General features: G+C 41.8%; 2 protein-coding genes across 9 annotated transcripts in view; one reads left to right on the top strand and one right to left on the bottom strand.

Annotated features, from left to right (window-relative positions):
• Positions 1-1,926: 1,926 nt before the first annotated feature.
• On the bottom strand, positions 1,927-9,047 carry LOC146583250 (transcriptional repressor CTCF-like). Its single transcript, XM_085269081.1, has 13 exons — positions 8,907-9,047; positions 6,697-6,942; positions 6,417-6,599; positions 5,945-6,317; positions 5,682-5,852; positions 5,357-5,490; positions 5,155-5,275; positions 4,922-5,071; positions 4,570-4,730; positions 4,298-4,480; positions 4,063-4,201; positions 3,626-3,772; positions 1,927-3,488 (listed from the first exon to the last, which is right to left on the bottom strand). Exons 2-13 carry the CDS (start codon positions 6,919-6,921, stop codon positions 3,232-3,234), a joined length of 2,244 nt encoding a protein of 747 aa, XP_085125207.1. The 5' UTR covers positions 6,922-6,942; positions 8,907-9,047; the 3' UTR covers positions 1,927-3,231.
• Positions 3,368-16,009, top strand: part of LOC146583249 (uncharacterized) — a 14,185-nt gene continuing 1,543 nt past the window's right edge. For 2 of the 8 annotated variants that reach the window (XM_085269021.1, XM_085269012.1), the window contains exons 1-9: positions 9,102-9,390; positions 10,165-10,235; positions 10,887-10,974; positions 14,205-14,308; positions 14,398-14,863; positions 14,953-15,045; positions 15,127-15,163; positions 15,412-15,483; positions 15,564-16,009. The exon at positions 15,564-16,009 is cut by the window's right edge and continues 835 nt beyond it. In XM_085269021.1, coding sequence (XP_085125147.1) covers positions 9,373-9,390; positions 10,165-10,235; positions 10,887-10,974; positions 14,205-14,308; positions 14,398-14,863; positions 14,953-15,045; positions 15,127-15,163; positions 15,412-15,483; positions 15,564-16,009 — 1,395 coding nt within the window. In that variant the 5' untranslated portion in view covers positions 9,102-9,372. Of the gene's footprint in view, positions 3,508-9,101; positions 9,391-10,164; positions 10,236-10,860; positions 10,975-12,967; positions 13,253-14,204; positions 14,309-14,397; positions 14,864-14,952; positions 15,046-15,126; positions 15,164-15,411; positions 15,484-15,563 lie in introns of those variants that run through there. The other 6 variants (XM_085269046.1, XM_085269054.1, XM_085269063.1 and 3 more) reach the window with 6 other exon arrangements.

The following is a 16,009-nucleotide window of genomic DNA, read 5'->3' as shown; positions in this document are numbered from 1 at the left end:
TTAAAATGGCAGCAGTGGCAGTGAAAAGCATTTATAATCGGCCCCAGCGTGCCTTTCTCACATGATAAAAATTCACGGGACAAGTCACATGCAATGGAAGTGGTCATTAATTTTGGATCCTGCTGCTGCTGCACGTTCGCTGAAGCCAAAGATTAAACGGAGTTGAGAATTTTATTATTGGAGGCTGATCAGACTGATCCCACAAAGATCCCAATTAGTGTAAGAAAACCATGAGTGAGTGTGTGAGCATGGACGTAAAATCTTAATGACTTTATAGTAATTAAAATCCACAGCTTCAAATTTAAGAGATACACTCTGGGTCACAAATCTTCAGCAGTTTATTTGTAAAAAGAGTATTTTAGTAAATCAGTTATGCTAGAATAATGTCCAAATTATGACTCATTTATAATGTGAAATGTTATCAATTGTATCATCTCTCACATTTATACACAAAAGCCAGCTATATGTGCTGTTATAGTGGTGAATGTTCATATTAAACATGGGCAAAATTTCTAATAAATAGGTCATGTGTGCACAAATAATCTAAATGCTCTATTTGAAACCATCATTTCTTAGCTCTGTATGTCAAATACGCAATCTCAGGGATACCTTTAGACTTTGTAAAAGATGGATGCAGCCACAGTGCAGTGATGTCGTCCAGCAGTCAGGGAGATTCCTTTTGAGGTCTGATGTTGAGCATTTCCACTGGTGAACTAAGAAGCAAGATTTGGGCATGCCCAGGTAACTTTGAGTTTAGCTGTGGGTTTTAATTATTACCAAGACAAAGACTTCTTACTGCAGTACATCGCCATGGTAACTTATGCTGCTGACTTCACTTCTCTGGAAAGTACCATCATTCCTGGGAAATGCCTCAGACCTCTGTCGACCATGTGACAAATTTACAGGTAAACAGCATTTAAGTTCTTATTTATATATTACATTACTCTCAGGTCATTAAACTGCACCAGGACTGGCAGTCAAAGAAATAAAAAACTATAACCCATCACGTTCTTCTAGTGATACAGATGAGCCTTGTTAACTTGCATGATGTTTTTGTTTTGTTTTTTCCTTTCCTTCCTAGCTTCAAAAAGGGTTAACTTCAGTTTTACTGACCAAAGGACTTAAAATGCAAACACACACACACAGCTGACTATTTCCTTTAGCCTGGATTATGGTAAATGGCCTGTATTTGTATAGCGCTTTTCTAGTCCCTAAGGACCCCAAAGCGCTTTACACAACCTGTCATCCACCCATTCACACACTGGATTATGTGAGCAACTTCAAATTTTTCCTAATACTGGAGTTTCCTTTCTTCTTTTAAAAACATATTTAAAAACCAAAAAAAGTAAATATAATACTACAAAAAAATATCACTCTGCTGCCAGTATGTTTGTGACTGGTCAGATGTTTCCAGCGTAATCCACTTCACGTGAATATGCCAATAGAGAGTGATAAACAAATGAGATCACTTTGCCTGATTGGAAGGGAAAGTGAAGCCCGAATATGATATCCCCAGGGGCGATCTTAGCTCAAGAGTTGGGAGTTCGTCTTGTAATCGGAAGGTTTTGAATTTGCGTCATCAAGTCCAAACATAAGCGAAGTGGTATATCTAACCAATCTCAAGGTCGTTTATCCTTTTTGACTTGAACTGGGACCAGTTTACAAAACGATCATCATATTGTGTTGATTACGACTCAAAACTAGCAACTGAGATGATAAACTCAGCAGGAAACTGTTTACTGAGCTCAAACAAGTGTAATCAGTTTTGCACCCTCTGCTGGCCAAGAGAAAGAATGGGGGTTTAACACATCTGGACTGGTTTTACCTTTCATTTACGACCACCTTTTATATACAGTTTATGTTAATGACATCTACTACCAGCCCACCAGAGCCCGTTTCCCAAATATTCTTTAGGACATACAAATAAAGATTTTAAAAAAAAATTTAATATCAATGTTTCCATTTAATAAAATATATTTGCAAGCAAAATAAACCGACATTTCTGTTTTATCGCTCTGTTTCTTAGCCAATTTTAATAAACAATTATTCAAGCAAACGTTTTGCCATGAGTGCGCCACTAACATGTTAATTACTCAGCCAAACCAGACTTTTAAAAACAGTTATTGCAGCTGCAGAAACCTAAAGTCTCGTGTCTACTAGTCTCATTTATTGGTTGTGCAGTTGTAGATTTGTTCTCATCTGCCACACAGTTATTAAAAGGTCATTCAAGCTGCTACGTAGCTTTGCATCGCCAATGGTACAAAAGGGAAACAACAACTCAAAGTGGAATGGCTACACGAGAGAGCGAAAACAACCATCTTTTCATCAACTCATCAATGTTTAGTACATACACATCTACAGGTGTAACAGTAGCAAGGAGCATGAGAGAAGCAGTCTATTAAGCTTTAAAAACTAGAATATGCTTAAAAAGGGATTTACTAACCACAGAAAAAGAGAAATACAATTCAAAATACTCTCTTTTCAAAAAAATATATCTTGAAGTGGCTGTGACTAGCAGCAGTATCAAAAGTCCCCTTTATTTAAAATTTATTTCCGCAATTTTTTCAAAAGACTTTCAGCTCTGGGCTTAATTTACATGTTTTTGGCATCACGCTGCTCTTAAGTGAAACCCCAGAAGACAATTTTCCTCTGCAGTTTTACTAGACAGCACTTTCCTATTTACCAACGCTTCACTGATAAATATGATCTGGATTTTAACACCATGTGCACTATGTACAAAACAAAAACTAAACTTAAAGAACGATTAGGATGCCTTTGCAGATTTTGAGGTCGGAAATGTATCCAGAATACAATTGGATGAGATGAGGCTATCTCATCATCTTGAAATGAACCGAATTGTGATTTTTGACAAGAGGGGAAACCCCCCCAAAAACAAGCAAACAAAAAGGGTAAGATACTCCCGTGAACTACAGCCACTCCAAAATTAACTGCCATGAGTTGTTGGTTGGTAAATCATTACTTAAAAAACCAAAAAACAAACAAACATGAGAAAAAAAAAACAAAAAAAAAAAACAAAACAAAACACTCTTTTCACTCATCCGAGTCACGTATCAATACATGATTTAAAAAGCAAATCTTAAATTACAACAGTGATGTTTTTGTCTGTGGAGGACTTTTGTTATCCTAAATGCCAAGAATTAAACTGCAGACTTAATAAAAGGGATGGGTTTTGTTTTTCCTTTTTAAAAACAGGGTTGACCCTCACACCCATCACCGGTCCATCATGCTGAGGATCATCTCAGGAGTCAGTTCCCCGTTCGGAGGGGCTTCAGACAGCTGCCCCGCCTGCGTAGCACCTTCTCCCTGGGTCAGCTCCTCCATCTGGATGGTCGACTTCCCTCCACCCACCACCACCTCCTGTGCAGCCTCATTGCCATCATCGTCTTGGTCGGCTCCGACCTCCTTCTTCACAATGATGTCGTCGACCTCTCCGGTGGCCTCGTCCTCCACACGGATGATAGCAGCCGCTGTTTAGGACAATTTCAGGTCAGACTAAAGACACACCTTTTCAAATTGGTACATATAGTTTGTTATCTGTGAAAAATCCAACACTACACACTACGAGTTAAATGACATCAAAAACGGTCACCAATTAAACACTTACTGTCTGGTTTGCTCTTTGGGGGGCGCCCACGCTTCCTCTTGACTGGTGGCTCCACTGGGGCTGGGATAGGGACAACAGGCGAGGCCTGCTCCACCTCCATCTCAGTCAGCAAATCCTCTTCCTCCTCTACCTCATCAAGCTCGCCCTCTATATATATATATATATATATATATATATATATATATATATATATATATATATATATATATATATATATATATATATATATATATATATATATATATATTTTTTTTTTTTTTTAAAGGGGGGAAACAATAACTTGTTAGACTTAATCACATTTTCTTGCACGGCCTTAAAAAATCAAGATCTGCAACAATTTAATGTAGCACCCAAACCTCTTTGACAGGCTCCTAAATATTTACTTAAGACACTTTGATTATTTGTATATCAGCTTTTCAAGCACTTGTGTACGAGACCTGTGTCGTCGTCATCATCATCCCTCCTGGACTGCATCTTCCTCTTCCTGCCACGTCGTCCCTTTTTGGGTGGTGGAGTTCCGTTTTCTTCTAAAGAAGCATCACCTGTACAGCTGTCAGCATGACGTAGCATCGTGTTCTGTGGAGCAAAAACACAGAACCGTCACACCTCTGTGACATACGCACACAAACAACCCTCTCATGTGTGCACTATGATCTCAAGGGTCAGTCCTACCCTGCGAGTGAATGTCTTGCTACATTTGTTGCAGACGAAGGCAGTGGGGATGAAGTTAGGATCGTGGTAACGCTTGAAGTGCATGTCCAGGAGCTGCTTCTGACGGAAAGTTTTGTCACACTGGCTGCAGGCGAATGGCTTCTCCCCTGTGTGCGTGCGCTTGTGCATTATCATGTGGCGTTCCTGTTGGGTAACAGAACAAAAGACATTTAACGTTTGTTTAGCAGTAAAATAAACAGCAGGAGCATAATGTATTCCAGCCCAACACGGACCTGTCTGCAGCAGTAGTCACACTGGTCACATCTGAAACGCTTCTCATTCTTGTGAGTCTTCTGGTGCTGAATGAGAGCATAGCGCTCATGAAACACAGCATCGCAGTAACGACATTTCTTCCCCGTCTCAATAAATGAATGCTGTTTTCTCAGGTGAACACCTAAGATGGAGACAAAGGCATAAAAATCCAGTCAGATAAATGTCATATTGCCTTGTTATAGAGATAAAGACTCTCTGAAATATTCTGTTTCACAACACAGGGCAATCCACTAACTGAGAGCAACATGTTTACGTTCCTTTAACTGTCCTTCTGCATACAGTTTGAAGTAGAAATAGTCTCAAATCACTCACCAAGATCACTTTTACGTGCAATGACGGTATCACAGTGTGGGCAGTGAAACTTTGCCACATTCTCTGTGTGTTTCTGCAGGATGTGCATCTTCATGGTGCCGCTTTGTGTGAAACGAGCATGGCAGATGTAGCACTCGTATGGCTTCTCACCTGCAACAGAAGAAGACGAGTCAGCTACTCTCCTAAAAAACTGGAGCTAAAACACACTTTGACTGAAAATCTAAGGATTTTACCAGAGTGTGTCCTCATGTGTCTCTTCAGCTTATAAGTGTCTCTGCTGGCATAGCTGCAAAGACTGCACTGGAAGGGTCGCTCCCCTGTGTGAGAGCGGATGTGCCTTTTCAACTTGCTCACCTGGGAAAAGAGACACATTAGCCTTTATTCCATGGTATAGAGACCAGGTTGATGCCCAATTAAATAACTAATATAACTCACCTCGACACTGGAATAGTCGCACATGGAGCACTTAAAAGGCTTCTCGTGTGTGTGCTTGTAGCGACGATGACGCACTAACTCACCGCTGGTCACAAACGCCATGTCGCAATCTGTGCATTTATGTGGCCGAGTGCCTTTAAACGAAGAAGAAAATCAGAACTGTATATTAACTGCTGGTGTAGCTGAAATCTGAAATACAACACTGGATGAAAAGGAGATAAATGCCCACTAACATTTGCAGTAATAATAAGTAAACACTCTGAAAATTTACTTCCTCGCTCACCAAGTCCATCCAGCAAATTGTTTCTGTATTTTCTCCAAATACCTGTGTGTGTGTTGAGGTGGTTTCTCAGCAGTGTGACTGTTCTGAACGCTCTCCCGCACAAGTGACATTTATGCGGCCTCTCATCTGTGTGGCTCTTCATGTGTCGGTCCAGGTTAGAGCGCCGTGGGCAGGTGTAGCTGCACAGCTCACACTGGAAAGTCTTCTTAACACCTGGACACAGAGATGTTCAATTTAGCACTGGGAAAGAAGAAGAAAAAAAAAAATCTCTTGAAAGTTTTCGTGTAACTTGATCAAAGTCTAACCTTTTTTCTTGATCTTTGTGGGTTTCGGGGGCTTCATGTTGCCCACAACCTTCTCAGCATTAACCTCTGACAGCAGTCCCTCCTGCTGCTCTTCCTCAAAGTCGTACACAGAAACATCCATGTCACGATCGCCTTCTGCATAGCGCAGGCGACTCTTCTTTCCCTTCTTTGCTTTACGGACAGCAGTAATGGGCTGGTAGTCAGGGTCCTTTGTCCACTCTGGGTCATCTTGCGGGGGCACAGAGGTCTCCACCTCTGCTGGCTCTTCCTCCTCCTCCTCCTCCACCCTTGTCCCTTGGAGCTCCTCGTGGGCTGCCTGGAGCTCCTCCTGCTCTACAGTCTCCACTTCACCATTTGCGCCCACTTTAACTACCTAGTGTAGGAATATGACAAATGAATCCTACTGGAACAAAGACTTCACTGAAAATCAAAGACAATCAAAAGCACCGGGTAGCCTCAAGTCATTTCTCACCTGGAAGCCCTCAGGTAAAGGAAGAGTGTGACAAATAACTGGCTCTGCATCCTTGTTAGCCGCTGACGTCTCAACATAAGTAGCCTGGAGCCCGTCTACAGTTGTAGTTGTGACAGGTACCTGCACGAGCTGAAGCTGACCCAGACCTAATGCTGCACCTGCTTGCTCCTCCATGTTCACCACCTGTGAAGAGAGACTGGACTTTATCGTTTGATGGCAAAAATAAAAGACCTGACATATATAATCTGGCTAAAAAGTTTAAACCGTGCTCTTTACAAACCTGAAGCGTGATGATCTGGCCCTCATCTCCACCTGAAACTGTCATTGTGCCACCTCCCTCCAACACCTCTGTCTTCATTTGTAGAAGAGTTGGGTCTAGAGCATCCATCACCATCATCTCCATGTTACCAGCGACTTCACCCTGCGTCAAGGCCTCTCCACCCTCTGGCAGGACCTTTCCATCCGTCACCTGAGCGGACTCCATGGAAACAACCTCGGCCTCCATGGCAATGAGCCAACAAATGCGCTAAACAGAAAGAACGTGAATATCTTTAGCAAAAGGAAAGACTGGTGTGATGGAGAATTGTTTGTAACCAAAAAGTGCTTTATTTATTTTTTTATTTGATCCCCCCCTTCCTTTGCCCTCTGGCTAAACTGAAACAACGGGATGGCTTTCAGTAAATCCAGACATGTTTAGACCAGATGATGAAAGCACCTAGATTAACTGAACAAACAATTTTTTAAAAAAAAAATCCTTGTATCAATATTTGCCTGTGCACTGAAAACATTCCCAGTGTTTGGTTTTCCTTTTCCTGAATGTGCAGTATGACAAAAAGTGCTGCCAGCAGAATACAAAACTTTTCCATTTCCAGGATATCAATTACACCCATTTAAACTGGCAACTTTAGAAAAAAAAAAACAGTTTAGTGTGTAAAACTGTCCACAGTTTGTTTTGGGTTTTTTGGGGCTTATACACCAAACTCCGTTTCCCTTGTCTTTTACTTGGAGTTGATGTCAGATGAGCAGCATGCTGTTTTTTTTTACTTTTTAAAACAAAACACAAAATAAAACAAACAAAGCCCACCTCTGCTAGGGATGAGCGATGCCCCATTTTCACCAGGGCCACCAACTAGTAACTAGAGTTTATTTAATGCCTCAACCCAACATGTTCTCTGTTTTCATTTATTTTGTGCTTTCTCATCTGAACATACATACCAAACAGCGCTCAATGCATTTTGCACAAAGTATTTTAACATTTTTCATTTACTGGTCACCATATGTGGAGAAGGCCAGCTAGCTGCAGTTGTGTGTGATGACAAGAAACCTTGTTTTTAGTTAAAGGGTTTCAAATAAAGTACCTGTTCAGATAGTTTAAACGTGAAGAAAAGTTCTCCTCTTCAACTGATCAGATGGGTTGTTTTACAAAGCACAATTAAGAGGCTACAATGAAAGTTGTCTCTATTCAGATTAACTTTAAGTTCGCCACAGGTTTAAATGTGCAAGATTTAAACAATACACTAGATTTATTTAACAGTTTTATTTATAATGTAAAACAAATCGCTTAATAAATTATGCTATAGTTTTACAGATTAAGCTCCCGGGATTTAGCTTTGCTTTTTGAGAGTCAGTAAAAGTATACAAGGGACCAATAAAAGTCTCATCTCCTGGACTTGGGCCCAGTAGAGACCACAGATGTTAAGACTCACCAGAGTACTAAAAACTATCATATTTAGACTCTTTACACTAAGCACGTACAGCCATTACGCAATGACACCCCGCACAAGCCAGAGTTCGAGGAGTCCGGGTCATGTAAACTAGCACCCGAGCCAGAGTGAAACTCTGGTGGACGATGCAGAAACCGTAACCGTTTTTAATAACTGCGATGCAAATGTTTAAAAGAGTCTTCATTCCTGCCTTCCAGTGGTTATCTGGTTTGGCTGAACGCTGATAGGTTATGACTGTGAGCCAGTAACAGAAATCACATTTAGTCCGATGCTTCAGGAAGCATTTGTTCGCTTGTGTGTGATTTTTTTTAATCTAAAAATCCGTTCTCCTCCGTTCTGTTTTTATCAATTCACAGGACATCGTCCAACAGATGATGTATAGTTTAATAAGCGAAATAAAACTACTTAAATACTGTCTCGTGTTAGTTGGTTAACTCGGGAGGCGCGAGTACGTCTGAAAACAGGAAACAAAGGGCACGATAAGATGGACGTCAGGCCTGAACAAACTTAAAACAGGAACACCGATAAATACAGCCATCCCTGTGCACATACATCGAAATATCGGTCAAAAACCAACAAAATGCTCAACTGAAACAGGGAGTTACATTTTATAGACGGATTTAGTGCATTTTAGATAACGATAGAGGGAGACAAACACCCCCCGCCAGCCGCCTGGCCGGTAAGCCCGACCGTGACACCTAGAGGCCGGCGACGGCTCCTACAAAAACGTTTCCGCGTTTGGAGGCAAAGTAAAAGCTCTACTTACTCCTGGTTTCTTCCTTTCCTCGTTATGTTCACTTGGAAGCTCAGCGCCTACAGTAGCTCCTTTCAGTCCTGCAGCGGACGGCCGTAAGTGCTCCGCGCCGGGCTAATAATTTTCTCCCGCTTTGGAAGAGTGGGCCTAACATACAAAATGGCGGCCCATAAGAGCCACTGCGCCTGCGCAACTAGGTGCCCGGGGAGTAAAGAGGAGGGATCGGGATGTTGCTGTGGGTGATGGGCGCCAGATTTGAATTCAGGCGTGGGCGTGGCAACCACGGAGACGGTTATTAAAAGGGAGAGGTTATTGATTAGTTTTCTGATCTGCTATCAGTTTTTTTTTTCATCGGGAGTGACCTTTAAACATTCAACAGCATCGAGTCAAGATTAGGAATAATGTTTGCTGTATTAAAGCAGTTCATCCAGTTAGCCACTGGAGGGCGGCATGAAAGTGTCAAATTGGGGTTTACAACATGCACACAAATGAAATCGTGAGTGATAATTAGCTGCATAGTGTATGTAAGATGAAAAGAAAACCTATTTAGACTGTTGCCATGGGAAAGTGAGCTCCTGGACCCTAGCTTTTAGGACTTTTCAATTATAGCCCACCATTAATTATTTGGTTCAAAGGTTTTTTAGTTAACTAACACCAAACTAGAAACAATAACTATGTATAAAATATTTAAGTCATATGAAATAAAATAAAAAAGCAGCTAAAATTAAACGGGAAATCTTTTATTTTAGCCTTTGTTTACTAAGACTTGGAACTGGGACCTGGAACTAAACACAAAATTAAGAACAAAAATTAAACATGAGATAAAATAAAAGTAGCTAGAACACAAAAAACGACCATACAACTGAGATAGTGTGTAAAATGTAAACAAAAACAGAATTCAGTGATTTGCAAATCCCATAAACTCATATTTTATCCACACTAGAACACAGATACAAAGTAAATGTTTAAGCTGAGAAACCGCTGGAGGAACATTTTGAAATTAGGTTAATTAGACCCATGATTGGGTATAAAAACAGCATCTTAGAGAGACAGACTTTCTTAGAAGTAAAGATGGGTAGATGTTCACCAGTCTAGAATAAACTGTGTCCACAAACTGTGGAACAATTCCTGATTATTGAAAAATATTGAAAATATCTCTGAATATTGTTCCTCGATGTAAAATGTAAAAAGATTGTGAATATGTTATCATCTACAGTACATATTATCGTCACAAGATTCAGAGAATTTGGAGAAATCTCTTGTGTGCTAGGGACAAAGCTGGAAATCAGTACTGGATTCCTGTGATTCTGGGGCTCTCAGGCAGCACTGTTTTAAAAGAAAGTATGTTGTTCAATACACAGCAGTATATTCACAGTTTAAACCAGATATTTACGTACACTTTATGGAACAACATTTTTTTACTGTACAACATCAATTTAGAGTAAACTTGTTTTGTTTTGGATAAATAAATATTGAAATATCTTTTGAATTAGTTAAATGTCAGAATAAAGAGAGACAGAGCTGTCTATTTTTTATTACTTTAATCAAATTTAGGAGCACATATACACTAAGTTTATTGTTAATTTATAAGAAAACTCCAGACGATTCCATTCTGAGCTGAAGAAGCTTCTGATAGGTTAGTAGAGTCCATGTGAGTAAATTGGTGGCACAGCTGTGGATGCATATACTGTAACGCAAAACACAGAGCCTGTTTCTTTGAAATGGGAAAATCAAGAGATGTCAACCAAAACACCAGGAAAAGAACTGTGGAGCTCCATAAGTGTGGCTCAAGTTTGAATACAATTTGGTGCCATTTACAATTAAGAAATACAGATAGTTTCTCTCTTTACTCTTTATATTTATCAACCTAAAAAAATAAACATTTAGTCTGATTTGATGTTACAATTAAAAAAGTGTTTTTATCTGAAGAGTGTGTAAATATCTGGTTTCAACTGTATATTTGAAGATGTTGGTGTTTGGCTTGATTGTCAGCACAAAGAGGGAGAGAGAGAGAGAGGAACAGAGAGGGCAAGAGAAGGAGATGGAGAATGAGGACAGAACAGAGATGGAACAAGAGCAGGTGAGACACATGTTAGTCAAATGGTCGTTTACCAAAAGTATCACTGTATCATAGGTCCTCATGTATCTCGTACCTAGTGTTTCTTTTTAGGTTTGTTATTTTTCAAATTCTATATTTATTAAGTTATGCAGGCTTGTTTGCACAACAAGGCTAAATAATTATATAAACTTTTCTCAATCTAAATAGTGTTTTGGTAGAATTAAAAAATAAGTGTAGTGCAGGTCTATGATGATTTTTAGTGCTACTATCATCTAGTTCTGATTCTGGTTCTGTCTTGGTTAAATCCTAAGTAGTCCTGATTGTGAACTGTTGTAGACCTGTTTTAATTCTGCCGGATCAGTTCGGGGTCTGGTTGAATTGGGGTTTAGTCCTCGTGTCTTGATACCCCCCCAATCCCACATGCATACTACCTTAAGCCCCGGGTGTATCAAATGTCTGCCTCTGCCTCTGCTGGGGCCTATAAAAGTCTTAACTGCTTTGATTACTAGGTACTGGGTTTCCTTTCATAATTTTTATTTGTATTCGAACCTTAAAAACATTGAGCTGATATGTGCATAGTGAATAATGATGCAAATGATTGCATGTCGTCATCTGTCAGCTACTTGTCTAATAATTAAGACTCACATTTCTTTATAATCTGTCACAGTTTGGGAAATATTCCACGTTTTGAAGATCAGACGTGGTTGTGTTCAGCTGGCAGACAAAAGCTGTGCAGTACAGTAATTGCCTTTGAACTGTAATGCATTAAAAGCTTAACATTTCTTGAAATGCAAGTACAAATACCTCCGACATTATTTGTGAAAGTCAGTTACACGTGAACACTTGATCCCCTTGTTTGTCCTGAGCATTTCTGGACTGGTGAAGTTTCTCCAGACAACCTGCTGATTAGATGAAATTGTAATCTGAGCACTGCAGGTTTTATTTGATTTCTGTCAGCATAATAATAAGATCTAAATAACCAAGTTACTTCTAGGTTACAGTGACCTGCTGTAGGTCTGTTCTCACGTTACTTCATGTGGAACACCTGACCTTTCTTCATAAATGCAAAAACAAGTTGTTTGTGGGTTGTTATTTTGGAAAAGAAACATGAGCTCCATGTAAATATCAGCCCTGGTTTTGATTATCAAATATTCCAACCAGGAAACCAAATTCCCATGAAACCTGCAGCATGCGTCCTTTGGAGGATATGCAGCATAATTAAGATGTATGGAAACTGCTGCTAAGGGCGTGTGCCTTATTTAATGGTTCAGGAACGAGTTTTAATTTTTGAAACATAGGAGAGAACAGTGACATAACAGTAAGAGAAGAGCACAGCGATATAAACAGTGAAATACGTGAAAAAGAGACCGTGTGTGTGTGAGGAACTGTTGTGGGGGCGTGCACAACTCTATTCAGATCAAAAGCAAACATTTGTGAAGGAGAGAGGATTAAAAAAAAGGGAAAGAAAGATAAGAACTACAAAAAAGCTGTTTAAAACGTGTTTTAGATGTTTTAGACGAAAGGAGAAAATAATAATTAGAATTTGTGCAATTTTAGGGTCTGTGTGTGTATACCACACACCCGATATAACTATATATATATATAGGTATGATATAATAATGACAGTACACTTTATACGCTAGAGAGATAAATATGCACAGTGCATAAACACCGGGCTTTTAAGATAACTTAATCTTGTCACCACATGCAGGAGAGGTAGAGTAAAACACAGGCGTTACACTAAATGCATGCAATGTGAAGTTTTTCAGAGTGGGTCAGTCTGTCATTTATAGCTTCTTTTCCGCATATAAAATTAATTATTAATTTATTACGTAACCACAGTAAAACATTTTGTGCACTCAGCCTTTTCACACTGGAGTAAATCGGTGCATCCATGCATGTGCCGTTCATGGGTGAGGCTGCAGGGATGAAGCAAATGTTAGTGTGGTCACTTTATCCCTGCCTCCTTATTTTATCACCATCTTTTTTTCCCCCCGTGGTATTCCTCTCACAGAGGGGAGGGGGACAGAGAAAGGCTTGGTTCTGTTGTCAGATCTGTCAGTCTCGCCACCCCGGCCCCTCCCACCTCAGCAGAGGCATTACATACTGCCGCTGCTGCTCGTGCTCTTAGCAACGGTGCCTCGGCAACAGAGCCACGGCAACAGAGCTCCACGGCAACAGCGTGCCGTGTGTCTCCCCAATGGAGCTGCCATTGGGCGGACCGGTGCTCAGGCACTACACCCAGAGCAGACCGAGACCTCACCGACAGAAACTGAACTATCGTCCCAGCAGACCGCAGGTACTGTGCAGGAGAATCAGGGAGGTTTCTGTAAAAATGGAGAGTGAGAGAAAGGTGTGTGTGTGTGTGTTTGAGGGAGAGAGGAGGGAAAATGGAAGGGAGGGAGAGAGGAGAGATGGAATAGGGTACAGAGGGGAGAGGCAGGGGGAAGGGAAGGATGGAGGGGGAGTGCTGTAAAAGATGCCTGGTCCCCGGCTTGAATTAGGCAGTGCCATTGTACCGGTCACCGGCTGCTTCAGGAAGCCAATGAAATCTGCCTCTGTGAGAGTGGGCGCTCGTTTTCTTGCTTTCTCTTAAAAAAAAAAGGAAAAAAAGAAGCCATTCAGTTTCTTCATGTGATCGTGTAAAATATGTGTGTGAGCTCATCCGTTTTCCACTGAGCTGATCACGCTGTCACAGAGCTATTAGGCTGCAGACATTCAGTCACTCCCTTGGAGACAAATGGCCTGGGAGACAAAATTCAAGCAATTCCCCTGACAGGATATCATGTAACGGTGACTTCGGCTAAATTTGCCTTCTGGACTCGAGCCTCCCCCGACTTTCATTGCTACTTGTGGGCACAGATGTTAATGTGATCAGGACAATGCGGCTCCCAATTTTGATATCACGTTACCTATATTGGCAAAAATGAGTTATGTTGCTTCCATTCAGCGTTTAAAAAATCCAATGACGACCCCCTCCCACTCCACCCCCCAGCACCCATTGTACGTTACTGAGCAACTGAGTCCAGGGAGGCCCGGATCGTAACATAAATGGATGAGAGAATCAAACCAAAATACACCTATAGAGGCATGAGGAGTGCTAGGAGTGTGTGGGTTTTCAGAAGTGATAGTTATGTAATGTAAAGTTACATGCTGTAAGATGCGAGTTGTTCCTTGTTAGTTTGTGTGATCCGTGGTGCAAAATATCTGATTTCTGTGTGTGTGTGTGTGTGTGTCTGGGGGGTAATTAGGAGACAATAATCGAGAGTGAAAATGAAGTCCTTGAGCTCATGGGGCGTGTGGATGAAGGAGTTGAAGAGTTCTTTACTAAGAGAGTACTGCCTGCTGATACACTGTGAGTATCACGGCACACAAATTAGCCCCTTCATGTTTACCCGTACAAGTGAATAGACCTTAAACTGAGACATACGACTCTTTGTACAGGAAGCTGCAGGATGAGGAATCTATCACAGTGCACGAAGTGGCTCCTGCCAGCTCTGTCCCTTGTCCGGCCCCGACGAAAACCCTCCGGAGGAAGCTGGGTGATTTCTTTACGCTCAAAAAGAGGCGAGGTTTGAAATCAGAGACGAGCCATGAGGGGCGTCCCAAAAAGGCCTCCATCGCTGATCTCATTCGCCCTCTCAGGGAGGTTGCCAGATCCGAGAAAGACAAAGACAAAGACCGAGTAAAGGAGCACGACAAGGAAAATGAAAAGGAGAAAGCAAAAGAGGCTCCCACTGCTGTTTCTGGAGAGCCAGCTGTTCGGGAGACACCTGTTTCTGGCGCTCCGCCGCTGAGGGGCGAAGCAGTGCCTCCCCGCCGAGCTCTCAGAGAGGGGAAGTCCCAGTCTCTCATTTTGCTATCTGGCTCAGCAGCAGCGGGGTCGACCAATGCCAGAAACACAGCAAAGGTGGGTGTTGCTAGAGTTAATGCCTGTTTTTTTAGTCTTTTTCATTAGTGGATAAGAACTGAAAATTGGTTTGCTGCTGCTGCTTTTAGAAACAATTTGAAGGCCAGAATAGCTTTGAACAGAAGCTCCATCTCATGCTTCAGCGTATTGGAGTTTCCAAACCCCTGCCAGGAGAGACACAGGTTTGCACATCTGCATGTCTGAATGTTGTTATGGATATCTCAGAGGCCTTAAAAAGTACTAAATGCTCCTTTTTTATGTAGGATCAAGAAGGAGAGATGAAAAAGGCCGAGTCTGAAGGTATGTGCCTTTATCTGTGATACGTTTAATAGTCTTCTCAGCTCCAGCGTAGTATTAATGAGGCTAAATTAATCTTTGAAGTCTAGGGATTTGTGTCAAAAGGATAGGCTTCTCGACATGGATCAGTTCTCCAATGAAAAGATTTAGTATCTGAGGGGCTGCGCTGATAAGCCAAGCAGGAGTCTGTGATTCTTTCAGTCTATTATAGGGCCATTAATTCCTGTGGTAAAATGATTTTTGCCCTTCAGGTACCATCATTGACAGTAAACCCGAGCCACCTCCCACTTTCTCAAAACCTCGAACGATGTCTGCATCATCAGGTAAAACGCTGGTTTACGCTCTCATGTGTACAGAGTACAGTAAGTGAACCATTTTCACGTTTATTTTGCTTGCTTTTTAGACACAAGGCATCAGATTCGGGCAAGTGTGTCAGCGCATGAAGGAGCCGGGAAACCCGCTCTGCTTCCAAAGCCGGTTATCAAACCGGGGCCACCCCCCACAACGTCTGGCCGCAACACACCTGAGAACGAGCTGGCCCAAATACAGGAAGCAGAGACACACACGCCCACTAAACTCAGCCCAGCCGCAGCGCCGTCACCTCCGGCCACCACCGCTCCCGCTGCACCGACAATCTCAAACGCGGTCCCCGACTCGACCGACTTTGAAGCTCCCCCTTCGAGTACTGTAACTCCCTCACACGCAGATGTATGCACTGACTCTCCTGCAGCAACCTCCGTCCCCGAAACTACGACCGCACCCACAGAGCCCCCTGCCAACGCATCCGTTACCCCCACCTCCTCAGAGTCTGTTACTCCAAGCCTCGCTGTCACTTCCACTTCAGCAGCA

Source organism: Mchenga conophoros, linkage group LG1 (assembly GCF_057382185.1).
Source record: "Mchenga conophoros isolate Kocher_MC1m ecotype Shallow Benthic linkage group LG1, M_conophoros_male_GT1.1, whole genome shotgun sequence".
NCBI lineage: Eukaryota > Metazoa > Chordata > Actinopteri > Cichliformes > Cichlidae > Mchenga > Mchenga conophoros.
Note: the sequence above shows the minus strand (reverse complement) of the source record. Positions and strands in the feature narration are given on the sequence as shown.

Bases quoted from the DNA above. Each gene is read 5' to 3' on its own strand.
- LOC146583250 (XM_085269081.1), bottom strand. From the start codon at position 6,921: ATGGAGGCCGAGGTTGTTTCCATGGAGTCCGCTCAGGTGACGGATGGA. The intron at 5,072-5,154 runs GTAAAATCCTTA...CTTCTGTTGCAG, and splicing joins ACACATGAGGACACACTCTG to GTGAGAAGCCATACGAGTGC. The intron at 3,773-4,062 runs GTCTCGTACACA...ATATATATATAG, and splicing joins TGATGATGACGACGACACAG to AGGGCGAGCTTGATGAGGTA.